General features: G+C 39.0%; 1 protein-coding gene across 3 annotated transcripts in view; it reads left to right on the top strand.

Moving 5' to 3' along the window:
- The window catches only part of Ccdc148 (coiled-coil domain containing 148), a 261,767-nt gene that overhangs the window by 166,095 nt on the left and 68,418 nt on the right, over positions 1-27,254 (top strand). For all 3 annotated transcript variants that reach the window (XM_034496862.2, XM_076928783.1, XM_076928784.1), the window contains one exon: positions 8,224-8,364. In XM_034496862.2, coding sequence (XP_034352753.1) covers positions 8,224-8,364 — 141 coding nt within the window. The remainder of the gene's footprint in view (positions 1-8,223; positions 8,365-27,254) is intronic.

Genomic DNA, 27,254 nt, shown 5'->3' with positions numbered 1-27,254 from the left:
TGTCCCTAGCAGCTGACTATGATTTGCCTTGTGCTCTAGCAGGGGCATAATTTTGCCAGCTACAGATAGTTTCTGAGAATGTCATGTTTGGAATTCTGGAGACTCTTCAGAGAATATATAAATACTAGGGCCCTAAGAATGAGTTGTTGGTTAGTTGCTGTTGGTTGTGGTTTGTTAAGTGTGGTATTATTATTTTTTATAATAATAATAATAATAATAAACAAGAAGAAATTAGATATCCTGACAGCAAAAATCAATCTTGCCCCAAAGCACTCGATGTCCCTAATTAGTCTAATGATAATGATGCCCCTTTCCCCTCCATTCTTTTTTCTCTCTTACTCAGTGTTGGGGTTGAAAGGGTGCAATAAAGATTGAAGGAAGAAGAACTCACAGAGCAGCCACAAGTCCGGCTACAGTTTATACAAATTGTAATATGCTCATTAAAACTTAAAAGCTATCATCCACATTGGAAAGTGATTTTCTAAGACTTAGCGATCAATAGGCAAGTGAGTTTCTGCGTCTACATCACTCTATTAGACAGCTTGGCTTTATCAACTTCATATATAAAATAATAAGTTTGTAAATTTTGTCCTTTAAAAACAAACAAACAAACAAACAAGCAGAATCCAGCTGTTGATTATTTTCTGTTTATTAGCATTTAGTTCATTGTTTTTTTAAGAAGTCTTGTTTTATACTGAGGTTAGGCCATCCAGGAGGCAATTAAGTCAGAAATTACATTTTGCTTGAAAAGTAATGGATCTGGAACAGTCAAGATAATAAAGGGTGTACAATCTCCAAGAGTCTGAAAAGGACTAATAAAAAGCCACAGAAAATGGAAAGCACTTATCAAAGAGGAGTGATAAAAATGCACTTACAAAGTTACCCAAGAATCCAAAGGATAATTGTGAAGCTAAGAGGAAAATCCAAATTTTTCAGCTAAGCAAAAATGCCGAGTGGAGAATAGAAAGCCCCAATAACATTCGCACAATCATAGGAACTATTTCTTGAGTGAAGTTAAACAGAAATGAGGCACATAAGATAAAACAGCCGAGGCCTATAATGCTGAAAAAGGTTGGAACATTTTGGAAATTTTTAATGGAACTCTTGACTGTTAGAGGTTTAATAAAATGAAATTTTGACATTATTCAGCTGAACCAAATGTTGAGGCTTATAGTAACACTGAAGGAGAAGAGAAAGGATCTTCTCGCTGCCTTTTACATATGCACTCTAACTTTAGAAGAAACATGAGGTGGGTGTTGAAAACCCTGACAACATTTCTGGATGTTTTCCCCATTCGGCAAACACCAATGAAATCCAGGAAGCACAGACACAGCCAGAGCTGAGAAAAATCTAGTGTTCCTCCACAGTGGAGGCTTCAGAAAAGTTAAACATGTGGTGCAAAACCTTCTGTCTCTGTAGCCAGTCCTGGGCCAGGCACATGAATGTCATCATTTTACCTCTGAGCATAACTTGAGAACACTGTTTATAGGGCAACACCCTAAGAGTTTACTGAACACTTACTAACTCCCTCCATGTCATGTGAGCTCTGGACAACACAAATTGGTGCCAACACTTAAGAAACTGGTAGCCCATCCTGAGAATTTGATCCATGTTGTTCAGGATGACAGGGACATAGAGAAGCAGCATTTGGTCTAGACATTGTGAGTTAGAACCTCCCAAGAGAGAATGATTTCAAGCTCTGATTTAAGTAGAGTCAGAAGGAGGTAGGCAGATGAAGAATAAAGGACAGGCCCTGGAATTTCTACAACTGTACCACACCATACAACACCCCAAGAAGCCTACTTAGCATAGCCCTAGCAAACTATATACAAATATATGGGACATTCTATAAGCTCTGGCAAACATAGTTTTTAATGTCTTATTATTGTCAGTCATGGGTACTGGTCAGACAGTACGGTTTTTATTTCTTTCCCAAAATAATTACAGCTTACTTATGTTTCCATAACTGTGGCTGATACAATGTCAATGTTTAATTATCTGTACTTGTTTAAGGGGTCTATGAAGTATGTGTGTTTCTCTTTGATGCTCACTAATGCTTGCAAATTTAACTGAAGAGTATGTCATATATGGTGACCTTTTTTGTAAGGAAACTTCTGCAATTAGCAAAATAGAGTCAAAGAGTGACTGTTGATGAGGTCACACAACTCAGTCCTTCCTTTACTATGTGAGAACTCTGTGATGCATTCCTTCAAAATAGTAATATTGTTGTGTTGGTTAGCTGCAGAGAAGGGACTGAAATGCCTCTGTTCAATATTCACTTTCTTTATGCAGTATTGATGTAACTGATTTTTGTAAAGCCCACAACTTTGATGTAAACACATGTTAACACTGTTACTTTGACGTCGGTTCCAGTGATTGCCTTTAATTTTTCAGGGCTTTACTTTTAAATTTTTTCATTTCATTTCCCCTCTCTGAGAACGTATTACATATAAACTTCCTTTGAACCATTTCACTTACAGCAAGAGCAAGGAAAACATGCCAAGCATTCTAGTATAAGCCCTAAAGTTATTTGTAGCTGATGGACACCCTCTTGATGCTATTTGTCCCCTCGTGGGCTAAGATCTCATTCAGAGATGGCACACTTAGCAGGAATATTAAAGCATTTAACTAAAGACCTGGAAAAAATGTCCCGTAGTTAATAATCGGAATAACGCTTTTCTTACAATGTGCACCTGGCTACCAGGGAGGCACTGTTCTTTCACGGTTATTATTGTCACGCAGCGCCACTCACATGCTCTGTTTGGAGCTGTGCAATTAGCAGAGTCTTTAAAATGAAATTGCCAGAACGTTCTTCTGAGCCGTTCTCCTTGTCAGTCGGCGTCATCCAGCTTTCTTTGCTTTCTTGGCCTATTGTGCTGCTATTGATTCATTCATTCGCTCACCTGCCAGCTTCCTTATTATTAGGCCTCTCAGAAAAATCTAGCAATGGCTTGTCTTTCTCACCACATCTAAACCTCCCTTTCTGAGGATCCACTGGGTAGGATTCCCCCCCCCCCCCCATGGCACCTTTCCCCACTGTTTGTCACCTTATCCATTATGTGATTTGAAAAGCCCCATTCGGCTGTACCCACGGTTAGAGAGCCCAACTCTCCTTGTCAAGATTGCTCAAGTCTGCCTTCTATAATCATGTCTTTGGGCATAATTGTAATCACAAACAATGTCATGAGTTATTGACTTCAGGTAAACATCTGTGGCCTCTGACTGTTGCAGTCATTCCAACATCAAGCGGAAGCAGCTTGGTTACTGAAGGCTCATGTCTTACTCCAGGTTCCCTGGCCCCAATGCTTCTTTCTTCTCTTGCTGACATCTGCAACCTACTGGTTTGTGACTATTGAGCTTGCCTGCAGTTTTACAATCCTGTGGTAAAATCAAAGAATCAATGTAAGATGTCTTTTCTGGAGAACAGAAGAGGGATTCTTTTATACTGGCAAATGCTAGAAAATGGCGACTTTGGCAACTTGTCAGGGACACTGTTTAGCTTGATTAACTACTTCCAAGGTCATTAGTAAGTATTTATGAAGTACCAGTACTCTGCTTGACAGTGTAATGAGGAGGACAATGTAGGAGCTATGTTCTAATTGGAAACAATATATTTAGCATAATTAGTGAGCAGTTATAGTATGGTACATGAGATAAAGGGGAGGTGCATGTGATAGAGATGTTTTATGAAACCCGTCAGCCATGATTTGAGCCCCAGAAAGCTGATAAGCATCTTATGAAATAGAGGGAAATCAAGGACATGGCAAGGCGGGAGTGTTTGTATCACTCCTTGACATTAAGAATGTGTTGGGATCTTAAGAGATATGGTTAAGAGAAATGACTGCCCTTCTATAGCATCTGCATTCAGTTCCTAGGACATACATGGCTTCTTACAAATATCTGTAGCTCCAGTTTCAGGAGATCCAATGCCATCTTCTGGCCTTTGTAGATAGCAAGCTTGTACATGGCTCACAGACATATAGGCGAAACACGCATACAGATGAAATTAAATAATTAAACAGAGAGGGAGAGTTGGTGTCAACATATAATTAAAAAGAGCAAGAATAAGAACAGTCATTTCAGGCCAAGAAACAAGCTTGCCTAGAATTGCATACTAACAATGTGGTGTTAAGAGTGAGAAAGTCAGTCAACTTAGTCAATTGACATCACCCTTTCGAACCTTCTAGTCCTGTTCAACACATTTGGCTGAAAGATTTTGAGTGAACTAAAGAATTATAGCCAATCTCAATGGTTGTGAAATTGATGTCTCAAAAGCACATAGGGAGGGACCCATGACTCCAGCTGTATATGTAGGGGAGGACGCCATTGTCCGGCATAGGTGGGAAAGGAGATCTTTGGTCACATGAAGGCTGAACACTGAGTGGGGGGGAATTCGAGGGTGGGAGGTGGGAGTGGGAGGGTAGATGGGGGCACACCCTCATAGAAGCAGGAGGGGGGGATGGGATAAGGGTTCCTGGGTGGTGGGGGGAATGGGGTAAGGGGATAAAATCTGAAATGTAAATATAATATCCAATAAAAAAAAGAAAAAAAGCTCATCTAACCTTAAATACATATATATATATGAAACCAAATTATATACATATATAAAATCATCTATATATACATATATAAAATTAGCAGGTTATTTATAGCATCAAAGATTATTGTGATATGCAGAGAAACAATTATATTGATGGGCACACTCTTCATACTCTAAGGAGACTTGTGGTTCCACTGACAGAAGTAGTTATAGTTGAGGAGAGACAAGTACCCTAGGCTTGGCATGAAGCTGTGGCAGGGTCACAGGCCCCGAGTTTAACTTTGGAAGTCTTTGGAAGACCATAGCCACACTAGCCAAGTAGGAAAGTCTTTAAGAATTCCTGTAGAGCTGGATTGCAGGCAGAAAGCTGTTAATGCAGATTGTGCAGTCAACCTCCTAGAGAAGACTTCACAGAAGAGGTTTAAATAATGAAATAGAGAGTCACACTGGAGATGAAATACGGTATAGGGTTAGTGGCTAGAGGGCAGGGAGAGAGAAGCGTGCACTATTGCCCGTATATGACAGAGCTATGGTGCAGCACGCAAGAGAAAGAATCTTCTTTGCGAGGTTGGTTAACAGGTGTCAGAGAGAAGGGAACTAACTGTCCCTTTGAGTGTTCTAGAAGGGAGAGTGTTAGCATTTCTTGTTTGTTTTGGCAAAATAATGTTTTTAGAAAACTAAAAATTTGAAGTTAATATAAAATATTTAAAAGGTAAGCTATTAAGAGTCACTTTAGTCATATTTGGATGATATCATGTCTCAATTTTAATTTTGTATGCTATTAATGAATGATGCTTGAGTTAAATACTTGCAAAATTATGTATTACCTTTTGTAAGAGGAGTTTTGCACACTTGAGTATTTTTTTTTTTTTACTGATTTGTCAGCCAGACAGGATCAAAAAAAAAAGTTTGTCTTTATTTTTTATTAGTCTCATTTGTTTTTTTCTTCATTAAAAATGTGTGAAATGAAAAATGTACCCAGCCTTGAAAGGTTAGAATAACTTTATTGAGCCTAGAAATATTAAAATAAATTTTAGAATCTTTTAAAATAATTTCCAGAGGCTCTATTATTACGTCGGTAAACCATCTTTCAAAAGCCTCTCTTTGTACAGATACAAGGATACTTTATGCTAATTAGATCATACAAATGTAGTTTACACTGTTTTTTTGCATCTAAACGTTATAGATGCTTTCTTATCAACAAATGTAGAAACGTAGCATCTTTTATCAATCACAGATACTGTATGAATGTACAAAATTTGAATTAAACCAATTTTTATTGCTGGGTATTTAGACTTCCCCTAGATTTTCTGTTTTAAACTGTGCTGCAGAGAGAATTGCTATGGTATATTTTTTTGTGTGCTTGTCTAGTTGATGATTGTATTGTTTGTGTGGTTTCTATTGCTGTGACAAAGCACAATGACCAAAGGCAACATAGGGAGGAGAGTGTTTACTTCAGCTTACAGCTTACAGTCCATTATGAAAGGAAATCAAGTCAGACACTCAAGGAGGAATGTGCATGCAGGATTTGAAGCAGAGGCCATGGAGGAATGCCGCTTACTAGCTTGCCCTCTATGGCTTTGTTTAGCCTGCTTTCTTACAGAACCCAGGACCACCTGCTCAGGGCTAGCACTGCTGATAGCCCTGATGTAGGAATGCCCTCCTACATCAATGTCTCACAGACTTACCCTCAGGAAATTTTATGGACACATTGTCTTGAAGGCCTTTATATTTCAAAACCTGCTTTAATAAAGGTTCTTAAATGCTTCAACCTCCTTTATAGCCCATCAATCAAAGGTAGGGGAGAAAGATGGCTAATAGGATAAGGGGGATGTGGACCTGTTTAGAAGTAGGTTTGGGGGGGCAATTCTAATCTTTATTGTCTGCAGTCCAGTCCACTAGCAAAACATCAAACATGAATCAATAGTGGTTTGGTCCAGAAGAAACTGCAAGGCTCCACTGATTGGCACAAGTTCACTGAAGTGACAAGAAGCAGCTGGAACTCCACCAGAAGTTCTTTGGTGTGCTTCTCTCTACAAAGTCAAGACAAGCAAAGATCAGAGAAGAAAACAGGGCGAGCCAGTGACAGCCTCTTCCACTGTCTTTTCAAACATTATGTGTCCCTTTAAGTGTCTGCTCCAGCAAAACATCACATGCCCTTTCACCAGATAGCTTCCAGAAAAACACCATGTGTCTGTTCTCAGAAATACATTCTCTCACATGTCTGCTTCAGCAAAATATCCTCTCATAAGACAACTTTCAGAAAAACATCACATGACACAACTAAGTCTCCAACAAAACCAGAAATTCCCATTGTCTCAATTTCTGATTCCCTCTTCACAGTTAACTCCAGCTTGTATCACATTGACAAAAAACTAACCAGTACAATGATCCTTGAATAATTTCCTGGAGGCAGGTATAAGGATAAAAGGCTATGTATATTTTATAGTGTGAAATGTTTTTACATATAGATTAAAGCTACAAAAAGTATTTGTCTAACAATGGCACATATCTCAGGAAGTTTCTTTCTATGTTGGCATCTTAATTTATTCTTATTTTCTCTGCTTATAATGTAAAGAAACCAAAATCTTTCAGTAGTTCTTAAACCTTTTAAGGTCTTAGGTCCATTTCAGAATTTGAGTGGTAGTTGTATATGTGATGTGATGTGTGTCCATGTGTGTATATAGGTGCCCATATGTGTATACAGGCCAGTGATCAATATTGGGTATCTTTCTTGAGTGTTCTCTATCTTACTCTTAAAATACCATTTTTATTTCTTGTGTGTGTATATAAGTGGGTACACTTATGCCATAGCATTTATATAGAGATCAGAGGAAAACTTATAGGAATCTGACCCTTGTGGGAATTGAACTCAGGTCATCAGGCTTGGCATCACATACCTTTACCCACTGAGTCATTAGCCCCATCTACCATAATTCTTAAGACATGACTTCTCACTGATAACTAAGAATGTGCTAGTTTGACTGTACTGGCTCTTCAAGTTCAAGAATTGGCCTATCTCCACTGCTCCTAGTGCTGGGGCCACAGTGCCACACTTGGATTTATTACATAGGTGCTGAGGATCCAACTCAGTCCCTCATGATTACATGGCAGACACTTGACTAACTGACCCGTCTTCTCATGCCCCTAATTTTATATACATATACATGATGTGCTGAGTCCATGTTTGTTGTTTGTGTCCGTATGGTTTCAGTACTGGCCATTCTTCACTGGACAACCAATAGAGATTCATTCTTAGGAGACATTAGTTCTCTTTCTCCCAGTAGTTACTGGTTGCCTTCAGATTTTGTCTAGGGGTAGGACCCCATGAAACTTTCACCATTTCACATTAACATGTCCATTGGTAATGCATTTCATATATAAGGCAAACATATCATTCATTGAGCTACAACCCAGCCCGGAATTTTTTGGAAGTCACAGATTCTCTGAAGTAAAATCATACATTTTTATGACTCCCTGAGCTCAGCTAAAGCGTATGTGGATGTGTTATTTTAAAGTTGCTGTTGTCTATACTAGCATGCACACATATCATATCCTCACATACACATAAACTATGTGTGTATGTTTGGAAAACCTTGAGTCCTCTTTGACACAAAACCTTGTCCCATGTGGAATCATGTGACTGCATAGTTATGGAAATGAAAGGTTTCTATGTGTTTCAGGTTTCTCAATGGCGAGCCCAACAAGAAGAGCTATCAAGACTGGAAATGGAAATTTCAGCCAGAAGAAGAGAAAGGGAAGAGGAGAAAGAGAAATTGTGGAAAAAGAAGGAATTGCTCCGAAGGGAGGAGACAGAGATTAAGGTATGCAGTCTCCTGCTTTTTTTGGATGTGTGAATGGGTCCTTAGTTGGTCTATTAAGCTTTGGTTCACAGTGGAGTTTGCCATAGATTCTCCCTGGCCATTCCTGGAACATTTGTGAGAATTGAGCACAGTTTTGCTTTATCCTTTATGAGTGTCGCAGATGTGATTGCTGAAGAGGGAACCCATGTTGTTAGCCTGTATGATCACGGTCCATTCCATATTGGAGGAAAAAGGCAAAATTTGTGGTTATTTTTAAGTCTTGCACTAAGAATGGACATGATAAAGCTTTCATTGTACTGGGAGAGCATTCTGGTTTATGGTAGTGTGGCGAATGATAGATAGAAATGTACTTGTTGGCATAATGTATGGTACCGGGGACAGTGTACAATCCATGGAATGGCAAAAGGCCCTTGAAGACTTCATTCTTGACTTATAATTTATTAGGTATTTTCAGTTATACAAATTTACCATTCCTCTTTTGGGCAAATGCCTGTTTCTAAATCTTTAAAATAATATTCACCAAACTCTTATCCGTACCCCTGAAGTTCTGCTGCTGATCGATAGAAGATGTAAATGCTTGGGGTTTGTTTTGATTATTTTATAATGGCATCTAAACATTTTTGTCTGTTCCTACAATCAAAATTTCAAAATTTTAGGTATTTTAGTTAAAAATGTTATCAGAGTTATCAAGCAACATTTCTGAGAGCTGCTGACTCTGGAAATCATTCATGACGGTTACCTCATGACCAGTACAAAGAAAGGAAATTGATCTGTGCATAGCTCCTGCAGTCTTGCATACCAGGGCCTAGAAAGTTCACTTGATCTGCATGATGTAAAAAATGATTTTTTTAAAAGCTGCTTACATTGCTGAGAATGGCTGATTAACTCATGGCCATTTGTAGACTAGATTTTGCACTGTGACTGTGATCAATAGAGTTTGTGGCACCCCTGGTTAAGAAGTTTTTCCTTCAGAGTTGAATACTGGGGGATAAAGGAACTGTGGGCTTTAAGACTCTGAGCCAGTTTGGCTGCATTTCTGACTCCTTACTTGCCGTTGATCTTGACTTGTGCCATGCCTTTGCTCCAGCAAGCTGAATGAGTGTGAGGCAGCATGTGGACAAAGCGACACACTGGGGAGTCTACGGACATTTGACAAAGTTAGCCGGCAAGGGGTTGCTTTTCGCAGCTCTTATATTTTTTAATTAAAAATTGAATTCCATTTCTCCCATTAACGAAGTAAATTGAGTGCTTTCATCAGGCCCACATTAAGAAAGGTGATTTCTAAAAGGAATAACCTCGCAAACCTCAATAATTAGTAAATATTGATCGTGTTTCAGATAATGGAAGTAAACTGTGTATTTTTGTGGGGCAACTCACTGATTGTTAGCTATCATGAATACTCAGTATTTTCAGTGTGCATCCGTAGCTATGCCTTCTATGTAGAGGGCTCTCATAGCATTTCTTCTCTACAAGTAAGCATCACCCCAGAAAGCATTACGTATCTAAGAAGACAGTGCCTCCCACTACATTCAGAGCAGGCATTGCTGCTCGCTGTCTTCTTTGCAGTTGATACAGAAGATTTCTAGAAGGCAAAAAAAAAAAAAGGGGGGGTTTAAAGGTGAGTAAGAAGCTACTTTCTGAGTTTTCAGAAAGGGGTGACATTTGGCTTCAGAAACAGTAAAGGAAGCGAGCAAACACAGGGAGAGCAAAGGGTGGAATGATTGACAGTTGTGGTGGCCAAGGTGATGGCAGGACTAGTAAAGCAAGAAGGCATCGTGGAGAGCAAGGAGAACTTCCCATCAACTAGCAGGATATTGCATTTTCATTTTCAGAGGCCTCCATCAGTACCTTCGTCTCCTCCCTAGAGGTTTGGTTTCTGTCATCCCAGGACAGTATGTAGCTGTTAAAACATTTGAATGTGTAGGCCATCATTTAATCTTCTTTCTCCATGAGCACTATCATACTACATCACCCTGCACCACTCCTTCTCCCATCCCATCTTCTTTTTTTAAATTGTTCCTATGCTAACAGTATAGAGTAGAGCTGGTTTGTCTTTTTAGTTAGAGTTTTTAGTGTTCCATATTCTGCTGTTTTCTGCATTTTCCTCACTGGCTTTCATGCCAGGCTACAAAGGTTTCTTGTTTTGCCCCATGTACAGCTGTGGCTACCAAGCAGATACGTTTTGGCTTAACCAGAGCTTTCTCTATCTAGGTGGTTTTTAGGAGTAAAATAATTATGTTGTAGGATCAATATATTTTCAATTTTATATGACTTTTAAATTTTATATGATTATTATAATTTTTTTTTAAATTTTGCCAATCTGACAAATGTGAAAAGCACCCCATTGGTGTTTTACTTTTTATTTCCATTGTTATTTCTGAGACTGAATAGCTTATGATTACTGAACATCTTCTCTTTTATTGGTTGCTTATCTGTACTTTTTTATCTATTTTCCTATTTGTTATTTATTAATCTATAGGTGGTGTTTACAATTACAGGATACTATGGTTTAATCAACTACTGGGGTTACAAGGATTTTGAGTTTGTTTTTTGTTTGTTTGTTTGTTTGTTTTGGTTCTTTTCTTTTTTTTTCTTTTTTTTTTTTTTTTACCTTTTAATATTGCCTGAAGTTTCCGCAGTTTCAGAGACAGTTTAAATGACTAAAGAAGAAAGGCATTTATGTCTCCTTTATGAATTATACTTTTCTTTCTGAACTGGGACCCAGTAATAAGACCATCTCTGAAGACAGCTCTTATTTCTGTCTCTTCTGAGGGCCATATACATTATACTGGCTCAGAACCAGCTTCTATGTTATTGTCTAGATCTGGGATCCTGTGCTGTGAGCCAGTGTGAATTTGAGAGTTCTCATGCATGACACTAGTTTAGCATTATGCATCTACCCCTTTGATCCTCTGGTGCTCAGCCTAAAGGAGGCTGCCCAGCTACTTCTTAGGGAGTGATCATGCTGTGCTAATCCCTACTCAGTGTCCGACCAAGTCCTGAGCTAGTTATTGTTCTTGTTGTCAGCTACTCAGACCCTTATTAGGGTCTAGCCTTTCTCTGACTTCAGCTGCATCTCCTTGGTCTGCTTTTGGAGTGTGTGCATGAGAGAAAGGAAGAGAGAGAGAGAGAGAGAGAGAGAGAGAGAGAGAGAGAGAGAGAGAGATTGATTTTGTTCAGCATGACTACATATTATTTTACACATTTCTACATAATGGAGAGCTCCATTATCAAGCAACATACTGATCAAAAGTACTGATAAAAAGCTCTGGCTACCTTTATTAATTACAAACTTACATTCCTTTGTTTTAACTATTTTACATGCTAGAAGCAAACTTTGTTATTCCAGAGCATTAAAGCAGCTTGGTTGATAATCTCCCTACAGGTGATAATCCTGCCGACAAAGCCCTCTGACTGAGACATGCTTTCTCCTAGCCGCTGCTTCTCCATTTTCCCACCTGACTTTACTCACAAGGAAGCAGCAGAGGAGACAGAGAAGCTCTGCCCTGCCATGGACAGGACACTCTTTACCCTAATGCTTCTTCCTATACAATTTATATTTCAGGGCTCATTTGCTAAGATAATGTTTTGGTTTGTATCTAGTGCTACGTTTACTCTTATAGGTGCCCAATACTTTTTCCTTTTCTCTGTGGCATTCCAGTTGGATAAAATATTTATATTTTTTTCATGGTTTTATCTCAAGATCCAAGGCAGATGTTTATTAGCTGAGATTAGATAAATTGTTACCTGTTAGGTAATTTTCACAGGCATCTCTCTATGCTTGAAATAATTGTCATGATAAAATCAGAGGATGGTGCCTTTTTATGAATGAGCACAGAACTATTCTAAGAAACAAAATTTCACGCTAGATGGGCCTTAAAATGACTAATAATGTATTGTTGGTCCCTGCACCACCCTTTTGCTGTATGTGGCTTTTAAAATGGTATGAGAATGTAATTTTAACTTAAATTTTCTCTGTATCATAGGATTTTAGGAGATGAATTGCTATGGCATGCCAAGTCTAAGGTTCCATGGGCTCCAAGTTAGTTCTAGCTTTTCTCCCACGATGGAAATTTTGAGCAAGCATCATATACTAGGGACATATGTCTTTCCTGGTATAGTGTTTGATAATTCTCTGAAAATGTAGCAAAATCCAGCACTGCCTGCAACTGAACTGGGAGACATTACTAGGCAAACCAGGATGCCACCAGTGGGTGTATAATCTTCAGTTCTACCTCAAAGAGATACTTTGGGGAAGGATTTGCCATTTTGTGAATTCTTGGGTTCATGTGCCACCAATTCATCAAATGCCCAAAGTCAGCTTCAGTGCAATGTTGGCACTTGAATGTTCTGGCAAATAACCAGAATTACATCAGCAGAGAACCTTGTGGGAGGAGACAGTATAAAACCAAAGGGCATAGTCGATCTAGCAATGACAGTGAAAACAGAGTGCAGGTTATAGGCTGGGAATGGTTCTTCTGCTCAGAAGATTCAAGAAACTCCACTGAAGTGGAAAGTTTCTACATGTGTCGTATGATGCAGACTCATGTGGTGTTTTGCTGAGGCAAGACCTGTGGGAAAACACATGATATTTGGAGAGAGTATAAATACAACTCAAGGGACAGTGAAGGTGCTAGCTTTGCAATACTTCATTGGTCTCGGGTCTGCACTGATCTTTGCTTTGTCAAGAGAGGCACAGCAGAGAACTTCCGGTGTTCTATCTGATCCTGGTTGTTCTCACTGATTCATGCCCATTTGGCAGAGGCCTGGTGCTTTCTGCTAGTCTGTGCCACTACTACTGATTTGTGTTTGGTATTCTGACACTACTAAACTGGACTGCTGGTATCCTGATATCAGAGATTGGAATTGCCTCAAAAAACTATTTCTAAACAAGTCCACGTCTCCTTGTCTAATTTACTATCTTTTCTCCCGTACCTTTGGACGGTAGGTTAGAAGGGGTTGAAGCATTTAAGGACCCTTATTAAAAGCAACTTTTAAAAAAACCCTGAGCCTTCTGAGAGATTTTATAGTTTGGGTCAAAGCTGTTCTCCCAGTGTAGGGAATTTGTGGGTTCATATGAGAGAAAATTTTTATAAAATCTTGAAGTCTCTTTTGAGGTACTATATATAGCTAGGTAATGTACTATCAAGTTTTCAGGTACTGATCTAAAAAGCTGTGGGTGGGGAATAAAAGGTGGACACAGAATACTGATAAAACTTAGGATTCTTAAGTGTAAACCCTGTGTCTTTAGGACCATTGGGGTTTAGACGAGCCAGCAAGTACAACTGAGCAAGCCAACTTGAAGATGTTCTCTGAGATTTTCTCCCCAACCCACTACATGCCCTTCCTCACCAGAACTGAAAGTAACATGGAGTTTCCTCCCATGCTTAGCTTAGATAAGATAGCACAGGTGACTGCAAAACAAAGACATTATCAGAATGACCAATCACAGGAGCTCAGTAGAGAAGAGGACCTTTTGTGGCCAGTTGCCCAGAGTGGCTAGAGAGTTGAAGTACAAGAAGGACATGACCTACCTACCATTCATGGCCAAAACACTGAGGGAGCCATCAGGCAGAGAACATGGATAGAAGTGCACAACTGAGCCAGTGAAGCAATGCCAAGCTCTAACTCATAGTCCTGTGGCCATAAGGAACTTAATTCTGTTAAAAACAAGAATGTAGTTGGAAGCAAATTTTTCTCCAGATAAGAGTTCTGCTTTGCCCAAACCTTAAATTTTGGTACTGTAACTTCAAAAACTGAGAGCTCAACTACACTGTGAAGGACTTCTGCATTATAGAATTCTGAGCTTTAAAAGCTATAAAATCTCATTTTGTACTCCCAATCTGTGTTAATTTTTGTATAGTAGTTGAAAAAAAATCACTAAACTAGATTCTGGAATACCAAGTATGTAGAAGTGGGTTTGGATTTGGAAGTGAAAAAAAGCCAGAAGAATTTTAAGGGTATCACTTTTGAGGTTGATTAGTTAAAAACAAAACAAAACAGGGAGTGATCATGTTGTGCTAATACCTTCTCAGTGTCCAACCACCACAAAAAAAAAAAAAAAAAAAAAAAAAAAAAAAAAAAAAAAAAAAAAAAAAAAAAAAACAAAACCCAAAACAACAACAACAAAACCCAGATTACCTTCAACAAATGACTAGTATAAATAGCAGATGTTAAAGACATGGCTGATAAGGACTCTAACAAAAATGATTAATATTGGAAACAGGAGAAAAGCAGGCTTAGAGACATTAAAGCTGGGTAAAAAAAGGAGGTGGGCTTGTGGACACTAAAGCTGGGTATAAAAGGAGTTCCAGAGTGATGAGCTTCATTAGGAGGAGATTAATTTTGAAAAGCTGTTCAACTAAAAGTATACAGACTTGATGATTAGGAAAATTCTCAACTAGCTTAGAGATTCTCTTTTGTAACAAGAGTCTTATTGGCTAGCATAGATAAGGGGCTAGAGGTATGATTATATATAATCCTTCACTGAAGCCTTCAACAGATCAAAAGGTCAATAGAGTCAGTTGTATAAAAGATCCTCCCAGTGTTTAAATGTCTTTCTCTTGGATGTTTTGAAATGAAAAGGACTTTGGAGGTTTAAAACTAATGACTCTCAGCTACCTCCACAGACCAGAAGAGTGAGAAAATTATCTAAGAAGACTGTATGTGTGGCTTTTTTCTAGTTCATAGAAATTCTATAAAACACACAGTGTGTTGAGACGTCTGAAGTAGGGCAGCAGGAAAAGAGGTTACAGTCTGCCCAGAATTATTTTGATGAGAAGCAGGATGACAAAGTGTTTCAGCTATGCTATCAATCATAAAAGAGGGTGGGGATGACCCAGAGTGTGGAATCCTGAGCATGGAGGGTTGACCTAAACAGTCTAGGTATTAGAAACTAAGGTAGCACCTTGGCACTTGGCATTTACAGATACTTTCTTCCTGGCACAGGTTTCCATATATAGCCTCAGGAAGAGCTAAGATTACTTGTATCTCCCTGTATGAGGATAGGCTGAATACTGCAGTCAGGAAAGGGGAGAATGCTTCCTGAAGACGGGTGGGCTCATGTCTTCCATTTGACCTTGAACTATGTTGGGGGATATGAAATAGGTTCCTGCTACCTGAGCACTAGAAGATGAACATTCCCTAAGAAGACTTTGTATTAGTTTTAATATCAAATGGCAGGCCCATGGCCCTGAAATAGAATTTAACTAAGGAGAGGGAGCAGGTCTAAGGATATTTCTATTTTTCATCATATGTTAGCTATAACTATATGGTACACTGATAATCTCATTGAGAAAGGAACCCAAACACATATACAGATAAAAAGATACTGAAGTTGATCTAAAGAGATTCAGTTCTAAATGAAGACAGAGATGAACCATTGTGGAAAGGAAAATCAACAAATGGCAAACTGGGTAGCAAATATGGAAGACCCCAAACTTAGTGAGCCCACTAGAATGGGGCATGGCTCCAAGTGTGTTGAGTTCATAGGCTTCTTTTTTTCTTGCTCAGATCTAGTCAAAGTTCAGAGCTGTCACTTGCTAATTGTATGACCTTGAGGGAAATTGTCTTTTCTCCTGAGTTTCAGTGTTTGTATCTATTTGTATAATATTAAATGAGTTGAGGCAAAACATGGGAAACAGCTAGCACATGCCCAGAACCCAGAAAGAGCTCTATAAACAACACAGTAATTACTAATATTAATATTGTTGTAGTGGAGTGGTAAAGCAGAAGGTAGCTAGAATCAAATCAGACATATCAAATAGAAATCAGGTAAAGTTAATTATAACTAGAGGCAACAAAATTAAACCAGCTTCAGAAACCAGTCATGTGCACAAGTCTTTTTTATCTTTGCCCGTTATTGCTCTTAGCTGGTAAAAGAATACCCCTCAAAGGGACATTACTTAGTCAACACTAGTGGCTGCATAGATAGTTTTTAGTACCAGTAAGAGGAAACATTCTGATCAGAACATAGAGCATACACTAGCTGTAGTAATTCACTCTAGACCACAGGACGATTGATTCTTTAGTGCATACCCTGGGACTAGGTGGCAATAAACTGCAAAATGCAGACTCATTAGCACATAGTTCAAAAAGATAAAATGTGCAAAATTTCTCATATGCTTTATGACTTGCTGACTTCATTGTAAATTACACACATAAGCCTTCTGCTGTGTGCTCGGTTTTGAACTCTCAAGGTCTCCTTTAAGGAAGTAACGTGCCTCAAAGTAGTGCATGCACTTATTCATCAGGCACTGACTCTACCGCCCTCCTTCCTGCAGTAGTGTGTTGGGCTGCATTTGCCTCTCCATCCATCTGCTTCACATACAGGGCAGTGCTACCGGCTCTTAGTAAGATAGGCTGACAATGAGTGGCTAAAACCCAAAGGTCCACATGGGATGAGTCTCCATCCATTTATTCATTGTGTTCCAAGTACCTTTCAGTGTCATTTATTTTACACCCCAGTCCTTCATTTGCAAATTGCATGCCCTTGTAAGAGGACACTCCAACATAAATAGTTCCTCTTCTGGTAGGTTTTTTTTTTTTTTTTTTTTTTTTTTTTTTGAGTTTACCCACACTGCCACAGAGATAGTATACATTTTTTTTTTCTGTGTCATTTGAAACCCTTAGTAATTTAATACGACAGGGAGATTTGAGTTTCAAAGTTTATCAGGACAACAAAAGTGTTAATCGAGAAAAGACAAAAACTACAAAATGGAGTGAATCACATTGTGCTTGAAATTAGTTGACTATCACTACGTATATTAAATTAAATATTTTCATATGTACCTATATGCTCATATTAATAGATACATAGATATCCATACACATATATTTCTAATGTAATTTTAAGAGTAACCATGGCCCCTGCATGGAGTACTGATGATTCCCTTAACTCAGGGCCGGTAGGAGGTACATTTCTTCTCATCAAATGCCTACACCACCTTTTCTTGGCTTTGTATCATCAAGTCATAACCATGGGTATCTGCTGCTCGCTACTCTGGCCTCTGCTGGTCTGAGTGCTTCTTAGTGTGAATGCTCCCATGTTAGCCATGTTTTAGTTTAGCCATAGTTGTTCAAAGTCAAGGCCTCGAAATAAACTTTTTGTCCTGGCTGACTGCAGTAGGGCCCAGTAACTCTCTTTCTATTAATTTTCTTCCTTTACTTTAGGCCCTTAATTGCTACTGCATGCATTCGTGCACCACAGGAACTGCAGGATATGGAAGTGTCCTCTGTAATTTCCTTCAAATGCCTGTGACTGATTGCCTCTCATCCCCATGAAGTGCCCCGATGTCGAGGAAGGAGGATAATGACAATTACAAGGCTTGAGGGAGTAGGGCAAAGGAACCTTTTGAAATCATAGTGGTGCTTGGAAAACAGATCCTCAGAGATGGTACCTGCCAGTCCCGGCAGGATCCTCTGTTTCCTCTGCATCCTTTCCTATTCGGACAGATACTCCTCCCCAGCCTGTGTAATGGAGAGACCAAGGCTGCTCTGGAGAAGGGAGGGAAAACTATCTAACTGAATCTCAGTTACAATAAAATGATGTAAAATGAAAACGCTGCCAATTTATGTAACATCTCACCTGTGCTAGCTGAAACATTGACAGGGAACACTATTGTGACACTTGGCGATATGGTGAATTTCAGTGTTAAAACTGGCTTTCAGCACATTTACGTTTTCAGAAAACAGAGAAGGCAATATGAAAATAGCTGGAGACTTTGGGGGCCTTGGAAACATGTTTTTGATTCACTCCAAATACACAAGTTGACCTCCCTTTAATGTTCACTCACTGGTATCTCTCACAACATGAAGGACTCTTTGCAAATAAACTATCTGCATTAAGGCTGAGTCCCTATGAGTTGAGAACTAGCCTCAAGAACTGTTCTTTTTGCCTGTCCTCTGGTCCTCTCAGCCGATAACTCCTAGGTGTAGAGTTTTGCACAGTTTAGGGGTTAGTTATTACTTTTGTTTGTGTGTATGTATATGAGAGAGAGAGAGAGAGAGAGAGAGAAAGAGAGAAAGAGAGAGAGGGAGAGACAGAGATGAGAGAGAGTCATCCCATGGAGGCCTGCTGAGCAACAGATCCCCTAGAGCTAGAGTTACAGGAGGTTGTGAACTGCTTTACATGGGTGTTGGGAACTTACCCGAGACCTCACACAAGAACAGAATGTGAGCATAGCCACTGAGCCCCTTCTCCAGGACCTTATGTTATTCTTTTGAATTTTCAAGTTTCATGAAGTATCCCAAATATCAGAGTTAAAGGAACATAATGGATAAGTTGTCATTTAATACAGGTTTAGATTTTTTTAAAAACCTACTTTAGGGTTCTTAAACAGTAACCCATGGACCAGAGGTAGTAGAAAAAGGTTAATGAAAAGGGTGCTGTGGACCTGTTTAGAAGTAGTTTCTTGGGGCAATTCCACTCTTCATTGTCAGGATACCAGCAGTCCAGTTCAATAACAAACACCAAACACTAATCAGAAGCGATGGCTCAACCCAACAAAAACATCAAGGCTCTGCTGAGTCAACAGGAGTCAGTGGAAGCAGCCAGGGTCAACCAAATACTAGGAGAAGCCCATCGGCACATTTCTCTCTACAGAGTGAAGATCAGAGAAGACCAGCAAAGTATTGCAGGATGCAACAATACAAGAGCCCCCTTTCACTAGTGTGGGATTCCATTTATATTCTTTCTAACCATCACGTGCCCTCTCAAAGTGTCTGTTTTCAGGAAAACATCACATGTCCTCTCACAAGGCAGAGTCCAGAAAAACATCAGTTGATACAACTGAGTTGTTAAAGAAACCAGGAATGTCCACTTCAATTTAACAATGGTTAGATGAAAAGAAGATAGTAAATATTTTATGCAGAAAGAACTCAGAATTAAACTGGGATTGCAATTTTCTCTTATAAAAATTTAATATTAGTCCTCCAAATATTATTTTATGGGTAAAGAAGTTAATGTCGAGCCGGAGGTTTAATTAAGGAAAAGAAATAAATCAAGAATCACATAATTTAAAAATGTTCCCAGTGTTCTCTGGTTTGTCATTTAAAATTTAGAAATGAACATAAGTAAGCTTATTAAATGAACCCATTCCACCCTGTTTACATGAGACTGAACAAGTTGAAACTAGTTTTCAATATAAGTCTAAAAGTGACAGGAAGTGTAGGGTGATACCCGGAGATGGCCAGTGGGAAGCCTATTGCCCATTTTCAACTCTCTTTTTTTAAATGAAAACTTCAGGGTTTTGGAGATGGCTGATTGTGCAAGAGTTTTATACTGACCTGAGTTTCAATCTCTAGCTGTCACATAAAAAGCTGAGCATGTCTGTGTGTTCCTGTAGCCAGCAGACATTTGCAGCAGATGCCCTGGAGCTGGAGTTAAGAACAGTTGGTAGCCAACTGATGTGGGTGCTGAAAACCAAACATAAGTGGTCTTAACCACTGAGCCATCCCTATGGCTCCTATAACTTCCGTCTCAGAAGAATAAAATACGAAGCAACCTTCTTATCTTTTGTGATGGTATAATTTTAAGAAGGAGTCAGATGGAAACCAAGAGCCAATGGCTAAGAGTCAGATGTATTTTATTTTAAATTTTAAAATTAAAAAAAAAAAATTGCACACGATTTCCCAGTTGGGAGCTTTAGAGGGAGAAACTTAAGAATTGACTCTACTGCCATATTTGGCTGTACTTTCTGCTAAGTCTTGATTATTCATAATGATCTGATATAATTAACAAACATTTATGCAGTGTTTGCAGTGTTCTAGGCAATACGTGTGTTCATTTAATCTTCTTAATAACTCTGAGGGATGGATAACAATGTGATGCTCATACCTGAAGAAGCTGAGATGTATATAAGTTACACAATTTCCCCAAAGCCACGTAGTATGAAGTATTTGACTCTAGATGAGCCGATCCCTGTTTATTCTTTAAATGCTGCTGTAGTGTTTGTGCCACTCTCGTCAATGCTCTTGGCTATTAATTTTGAGATGAATCCATTTTGGGAAATCTCAGTTTCAAGAAGCTTCAGTATCAAAGTCTCGGATTTGAGGTTATTTCACCTTATTCCTACCATTGCTCACACAGATCTGTCTAGCAGATAGGAAATTGATGATATTAAAACCCCTTAGTAGTACCCATTTGTTGCAGTAGAATTGCTTTTATGTTCTAAAAGTGTCCAAAGCTGACAGTGTCTCTTTCCATATTCTTAATAGTTATGATTTCCTCTGAGCTAATGATGCACTATAATTAAATGCTCTGTAAGACATAAGATAATCACGATAAGATTATGTTACAAGCCGACTTTAAAAAGAAAATCACCGTTTTCATTTCCTCATGGCATTATTTTTTGAGGGGGTTAAAAGAAAATGCCATGAGTGCATTTTCCTTATTAACAAATTGACATTATTTTTACAAGAAAGTGTTCACAGGTTTCCAAGATCAAATCTACCAACCTGTCGTCTACAACCATGATCCTGACATCCTCTCTTCATAATGCTGATCTGTCTGAGGCCAGTTCTATTTGTGCAATGGATCTCATTGCCTTTACAACTCAAGATTGTTCCAGTCTTTGTCCCACCATCCTCCATCTTCCAGATCTTTCTAAATGCATGCCACAGTGTCTTCCATCTAACAGATCCTCTTCTTGATCCCACCCTTCTTCAGACATGCCATCATTCCACAGCCTGAGCTCAGGGTCCAGCTTTTTTCCTCTTCAATTTGTTATATATATATATATATATATATATATATATATATATATATATATATATATATATATATTGGTTTTTTGAGACAGAGTTTCTCTGTGTAGCCCTGGCTGTCCTGGAACTCACTCTGTAGACCAGGCTGGCCTTGAACTCAGAAACCCACCTGCCTCTGCCTCCCAAGTGCTGGGATTAAAGGTGTGCGCCACCACTGCCCGGCTCTTTTTATATTTTATCTTAATTTTCTTCAACACATGAAAAACACACATTTATATTAGATCATGTGATATTTTGGTATGTATGTACATTGTATGGTAGTTAAATAAGAGTAAGCATATCGATGTCCTGTAATAGTTATGTTTTATATAGTAGAACATTTAAAATTCTTTTGTGAGGCATTTTAAAAGTACACAGTAAATCAGTATTATGTTTGGTCAGCCCTACTGTGTGACAGTACAGCAGAGTTTCTTATTCCTCTCTAGCTGCGAGTTTGCACTCGTTGCTCACGCTTCCCCGTCCTGTGCAACCCAACCTACAGGAGCCTCTGTTCTGTCAAGTCCTGTGAGAGCAGCATCTTTCACCTCCTCATGGTGGACTCTTGTCACTTCATTTAATGATGACCTAGAATACCATCCATGTTGTCACGACTGACAGTTCAGCTATAAGAGTTTAGCTCTCACAACTAATTTGCATTCTTCTCATTTGTTCATGTGTTGATGGGCACTTGGGCCGTTACCATTTCTTGACTGATGATGATGCTTCAATAGTATAGATGTCTCTTCAACATACTACTTTACTTTTCTTTGGCTACATCATTAGTATTAGGGTTGATGGATTATGGGTGGTTCTTTGTTAATTTTTAAAAGACCCCCCCCCCCCTTCATAATGTCCTCCAAATTTCTCACCTACTGTGCACGTGCTCAGTGGTTTACAGTCCTCTCCAGCACCTGTTCCCTTTTTCCTTTTTCCACTGTCATTCCAACTGGAGTGAGGTCATGGGCAAGGTTACTGTGATTGGCATTTCCCTGATGATTAGCAATGTGGAACGTTCTCTTCTTTTCTCCTCTTCTCTGGAAGCAGTTCATCCTCCAGCTGCAGCAACACTGCACCTGCCAAGGTTGCCCTTGTCCTCCATGTCCCACTGGCTACTCCAAGTGGCCAGTTCTTAGTTCTCATCTTTCTGGAATCATTATGATCAAACTGACCAGAGTTTTGTCTTTGGAAAATGATTTGATTTACTTCTAGGAAGCCATTATACCACAGTGCTCCCCTCTTCTCAGTAAACTTGCATGGGTCTTCCTCATTCTTCTATCTCTTAGACTTTGGAGTATGTTGGGGGCTTGGTGTTCTAAGGATGCATATTATCTAGGTGATCTCAACTAACTTGCTAACAATATAACTTCATATCATTTGTATGCTGAGTAGTACCAATTAATATTCCTTTTGAAGTCTACACCGACATACCCAACTACCTCAAATCTAAATGCCAAAGCTGTGCTTAGGCTTTTCCTCCCAGACCCACAATGCCCTCTCTCCCCTGTTCTCAGTGCAGATGGAATCTGCTCTCCTAGTTCCCAGCCCAATAGTCTTTGAGTCATTATTGATTTGTATTTTCCCTTTATTAAATTTACCTTCAGACATGGATAGAAGATCTAGCTATATAATTTACTTAGAAACATTGGCTCAGCCTCCTGGTCTCCTAATTAATCCCCCTCCTCTTGTTTCAATGTTCTTCTTCCATGTTCTTTTATTCAAAGCAGCCATGCAGATCTTTGTACACTCACTTCGGATTATATCACTCCTCTGCCAACAGATGCACAAATGGATTCTCACTCCTTACAAATAAAATCCAAAGTCCACCAACCTCTAGGGCCCTGCCCAATCTTCCTCCCTGCACTGTGCTAATCAGTGTTGGGTTTCATCTTATTCCTTTCCACCTGTCTCTGCTCCAGCTGTGCCTATCTGCGTCCTCCTCCATGAGCATCCTAGCACTGTCTCCCAGCCTTTTGCACTCATGGTTCTCTGCACCTAGAACCATCTTCCTCCTCCAAGATGTCTGTACAACCATCTTCTCAGTTCACTGAAGGACCCAAACAAATGTCACGCTAGTGGGAGCATCCTTGATGATCCCTTTTATTTATTGTCATCTATCATCCTGCCCTTTTCCCTCAGCATTTATCACCCCTGACATACACACACACACACACACACACACACACACACACACACACACATACTCACTCACATACATTTAAATATTACATTTTTTTTTTAGAATGTACATTCACAAGAAAAGAGAATTCATGGGTGTTTTTTTCCACTTCTTTATTTCCAAGGCCCTCACAGAGTATTGGTTGAGTGGGTATGTTTACTGCACACACTGTGTACAACCACTTAGCTGTACACAGCACATGTCTTAATGTTGAAGTGGAAAGGAAGACCTGTCAGGCCTGGGGTCCCTAATAAGATGGATGACCTTAGATGTATTATGCAGACTGTATGGGGTTTTGCCCTCTCAGTTGTAAAATGAAGTGTTTGGATTAAATGTTCACAGAAATTACCTGAGTTCTAAGTTCTAAGAAGTCATGATTGAATGACTCCGAGGCCTGATTACTTTTTACTCTCCCTGACACTTCAGGTCTTGAAATACAGCATCCTTAGTAGATAAACTCCCTCCCTAATGAATAGTGGAAAGAGAGAAATTAAACAAGATTATGGGCAAATTCATTTCAGAAATGTCAACATAAGACACCATCGGTATGTAATGTCGCCCATCCTGAAAACAGACGTTTCTCCTAAAGAAGCCATGGCAGTTATTTTTAAATGTACCTGACATTTCAATTAAGAATGAGATAACTAATGTGTTTACTCCAGAACATTTTCTTGGCTCATCCTATTATATGGACATAGGATACATCACAACAGAAAGGAGGTTATTGCCAATTTGCATGAGTGGGAAGCTCTGCTAGTCAGGAGAGCTCGATACAAGTGGCCAAAGCAAGCTCTGTCTAAAATGTTACTTCTGGATGCATATAGGTAGCACCTACTTCTGAACACTTATAATTAAAGAAATTAGTATTGCTGAATGGGATATCTCCCCCTTGAGTAGTCTCCACCTTTACTTCAGTTTGTCTCCTAGGTTTCCCTGTGTGTCTTCCTTGGCCTCTGGTTTCTGGCAAAAGTACATTCAGCAAAAGTACAAGATGGGAGGCTGGGATGAGGCAGGATAGTGAGGGTTCCCCAGCTCCTTGCTCTGTTAGGTTGTGCTTGGCTATCATTCTACTAAAGGTCTCTGCTTCTGTCTGCTGCCCCTCCCCCATGCTGTCTCCAGTCTACAGGTGGTAAAGCAGCCCACTGCCTGCATTTTAACTCTCCTTTCAATTTTCTTTTCAGTACATTTCTTCCGTTTATTCTAATTTTTATTCGTGCCCATCTCTCTATTAATAAGAATCACCGATATAAGAAATTAGCAAGAGAATAAGAGACAAGAAGTTAAAGGGATAGCAAAACAGTTACACCAGCAAACTAAAAGAGAAGAGAGATTTTGTAGTCGAATTCAGTTTAAGAAGACCATTTAGTCCCCATTTGATACTGATGGACATCATTCCAGTATCTCAGGAGTTGGAGCATGTGTTGAAGGGAAGAATGCAACTTATTCTCTAGGTAGCATCTTAAATAAAAGTTTTGTATGAGGCCTTTATAAATCCTGTATACAATTATACCATGAGTCCATGAGATGTTTCTAAAGAAGGTGAACATGGTGCCATATGCAATGTGGCAGAGAGGGATAGTGTTGTGCAACTATAGTCATGAACAGGGCTTTATACCATGTCCTGTCCTCGGGCGGGATACTAGAAGATGCTTTGAAAGCTTCAGGAATGAATGCTAGCCATGCCCCTGGGACCCACTTTCTAAATCTGTATTTTCTTTGTCTAAATTTAAAAGGTAAACTTTGATAATTACGAAGTATTTTATGTCTGTTGTAAAACTACAGACAAGAACACAAAATACTATGAACCCCACCCCAACCCGCATAGCTCCCAAAAGAAAGTTCACCACAATGTCCCTCAACATTTTAACATACACAAATATATTATTTTAAATGCTATTTTCCTTACTTGTCAATATAGCCTGTGTAGTTTCCTTTTTTCCTAGATAAGATTTTTTATTGCTTGTGTACTCTTTCATCAAATGGTTCACTTGATAATCTCACAATTTGGGATATCTCCCTTATTGCCATCTTTTTCATTTTTTTAAGACTGTCAGGAATATAGACACAGATAATTTTTGTCAATTCCTATGCTTGTTGAACTTTAAAAGCCTATTTCTTAGTAATTAAAGTTTCTGGGAGTTTTTTTTTCTCATTAAATACTCGTATCTATTTATTTATGTATGTGTGTACATATATGTCCATGTCCATCTTGTAGCACACATGCGGAGGTCACATGAGTTCTGCGACACACATGGAAAGAAGTCAGATGACAACCTGTGGGAACTGTTTTTCTCCTTCGGCCATGTGAAGCTCAGGTCATCAGAATAGGTGGCAGTTGCCCTTATCCACTGAGCCATCTTGCCGGTCCTGTTTTCTTATTCATAGTCTCATACTTCAGGAGAAAATTCGTGATAGTTTACTCTCTTACTAGCCAGGGATGGATTTGTTTATCAGCTTTCAGCTCAGCATGTGAAACAGTCACGTTTAGGGCAAGGGAACGTATCAGAAATATGGCCAGTTTGAATTCTGGCTGAAAAGAGATCCCTGAAGTTCTAATAACCAGGCAGTATGAGTGTAAAACTGACTTCTGTTTTATATATCAACGACTTGACGTTGGTTTCTTGCTCACATAGAGAGCTTTCAAGTTTTACAGAATGAATGTCTTGCAAATTAAATCACTGAAGTCCCTTTAAGATTTAAATTCTATTTTAATAAGGTATACATGTTTATGTGTGTGTGGGGGGGGGGGGCATGTACCTGGGTAGATACAAGGTACCTGGGGAGTCCAGAAGAGGATGTTACATATCCTGGAGCTGGACACTAGGAAGTACTAGAATCTCTGTAATTGCTGGGCCATCTCTCTAACCTAATACCATTTTTTTTTTTAAATTCAGAAATTGAAGTCAGTCTTGAGTCAAATCACACAGATGCTGTTATAGTGCAGAGTACAAGAGAGAGAATGTTGACTGAAAAGTTTTGAGACAAAGAGCGACACAGAGTTTATCTCTAGCACGAAACAGCTTGATTTGGATCTCTGAAGCACCTTGACTCAGAGAAATGGCAGATATGCTTGCTCTTGGGATTAAACACCATGCACTATGACATTATAAATTAGTTTAGTGACTGGTAAGCTGTACCATTATTGTCTCTCCAGGTATATTGGGATTTATATGAGCACAACCCAAAACATTATTTTCTTCAGTGCTACCTTGTCTGCATTATTTTTCACTGCATCAGTTTATCAGATGAGTCTCTTTCATTTCTCTCCTGAAAGACAATACCAGATACAAAGGATGCCACTGTATAAAATGTCTCTTGCCTTCCAGAAGGTCATAAATTATATGTCAATGCAGAAGTGACTATATTATTATGGTAGTTAAATTAACAGAAAAAAATGTAGAGTGAATGTTTATTAAGATGTTCAGTTGTGCTTTTCTATATGATAATGTTACATTTTAAATGGGGCTGCATATTGCAGGTTGAAGGTAGAAAAGATATCTGTAAGTTGCAAAGATCGATCTAAATTAATTAGGCACCAAAAGATGAAATAACTGTTTGTTGTATCTTAATGCTTTGTTGGGAAAGAAATGGAATATTCTAACCTTTGTTCATGGTATCTTCTGTGTGCCTGTTTAAGTGTTGCAACCTCCTGCTGTAAAGTTATTAGAGTTCTGGAGATAATAACTCGGGAACACTGTACAGAACTCTGTTTGTTCAGATTCAATATCACACAGATAGTTTGAAATTAGAGGCCAGCCCTTTTCCTATTATAATGCTTCTACTTTCTATCTGGAAGTAAGAAAGTCTCATTTCATGGTGAGTTTAATGGCTGTTTGACACTCGTCTGGGTTTTTTAAGGGTAAACTTTGATGTATGCTTGGAGCATAAACATCATGCTTTCAGGTGGGGTTGTTAATAAGAAACAAATTGTTTTGAAAATCGCTAAAGCGAGGTAGGATATAAAAATGAT

Source organism: Arvicanthis niloticus, chromosome 2 (genome assembly GCF_011762505.2).
Source record: "Arvicanthis niloticus isolate mArvNil1 chromosome 2, mArvNil1.pat.X, whole genome shotgun sequence".
NCBI lineage: Eukaryota > Metazoa > Chordata > Mammalia > Rodentia > Muridae > Arvicanthis > Arvicanthis niloticus.
This window is presented reverse-complemented; position numbering and strand designations above follow the sequence as displayed.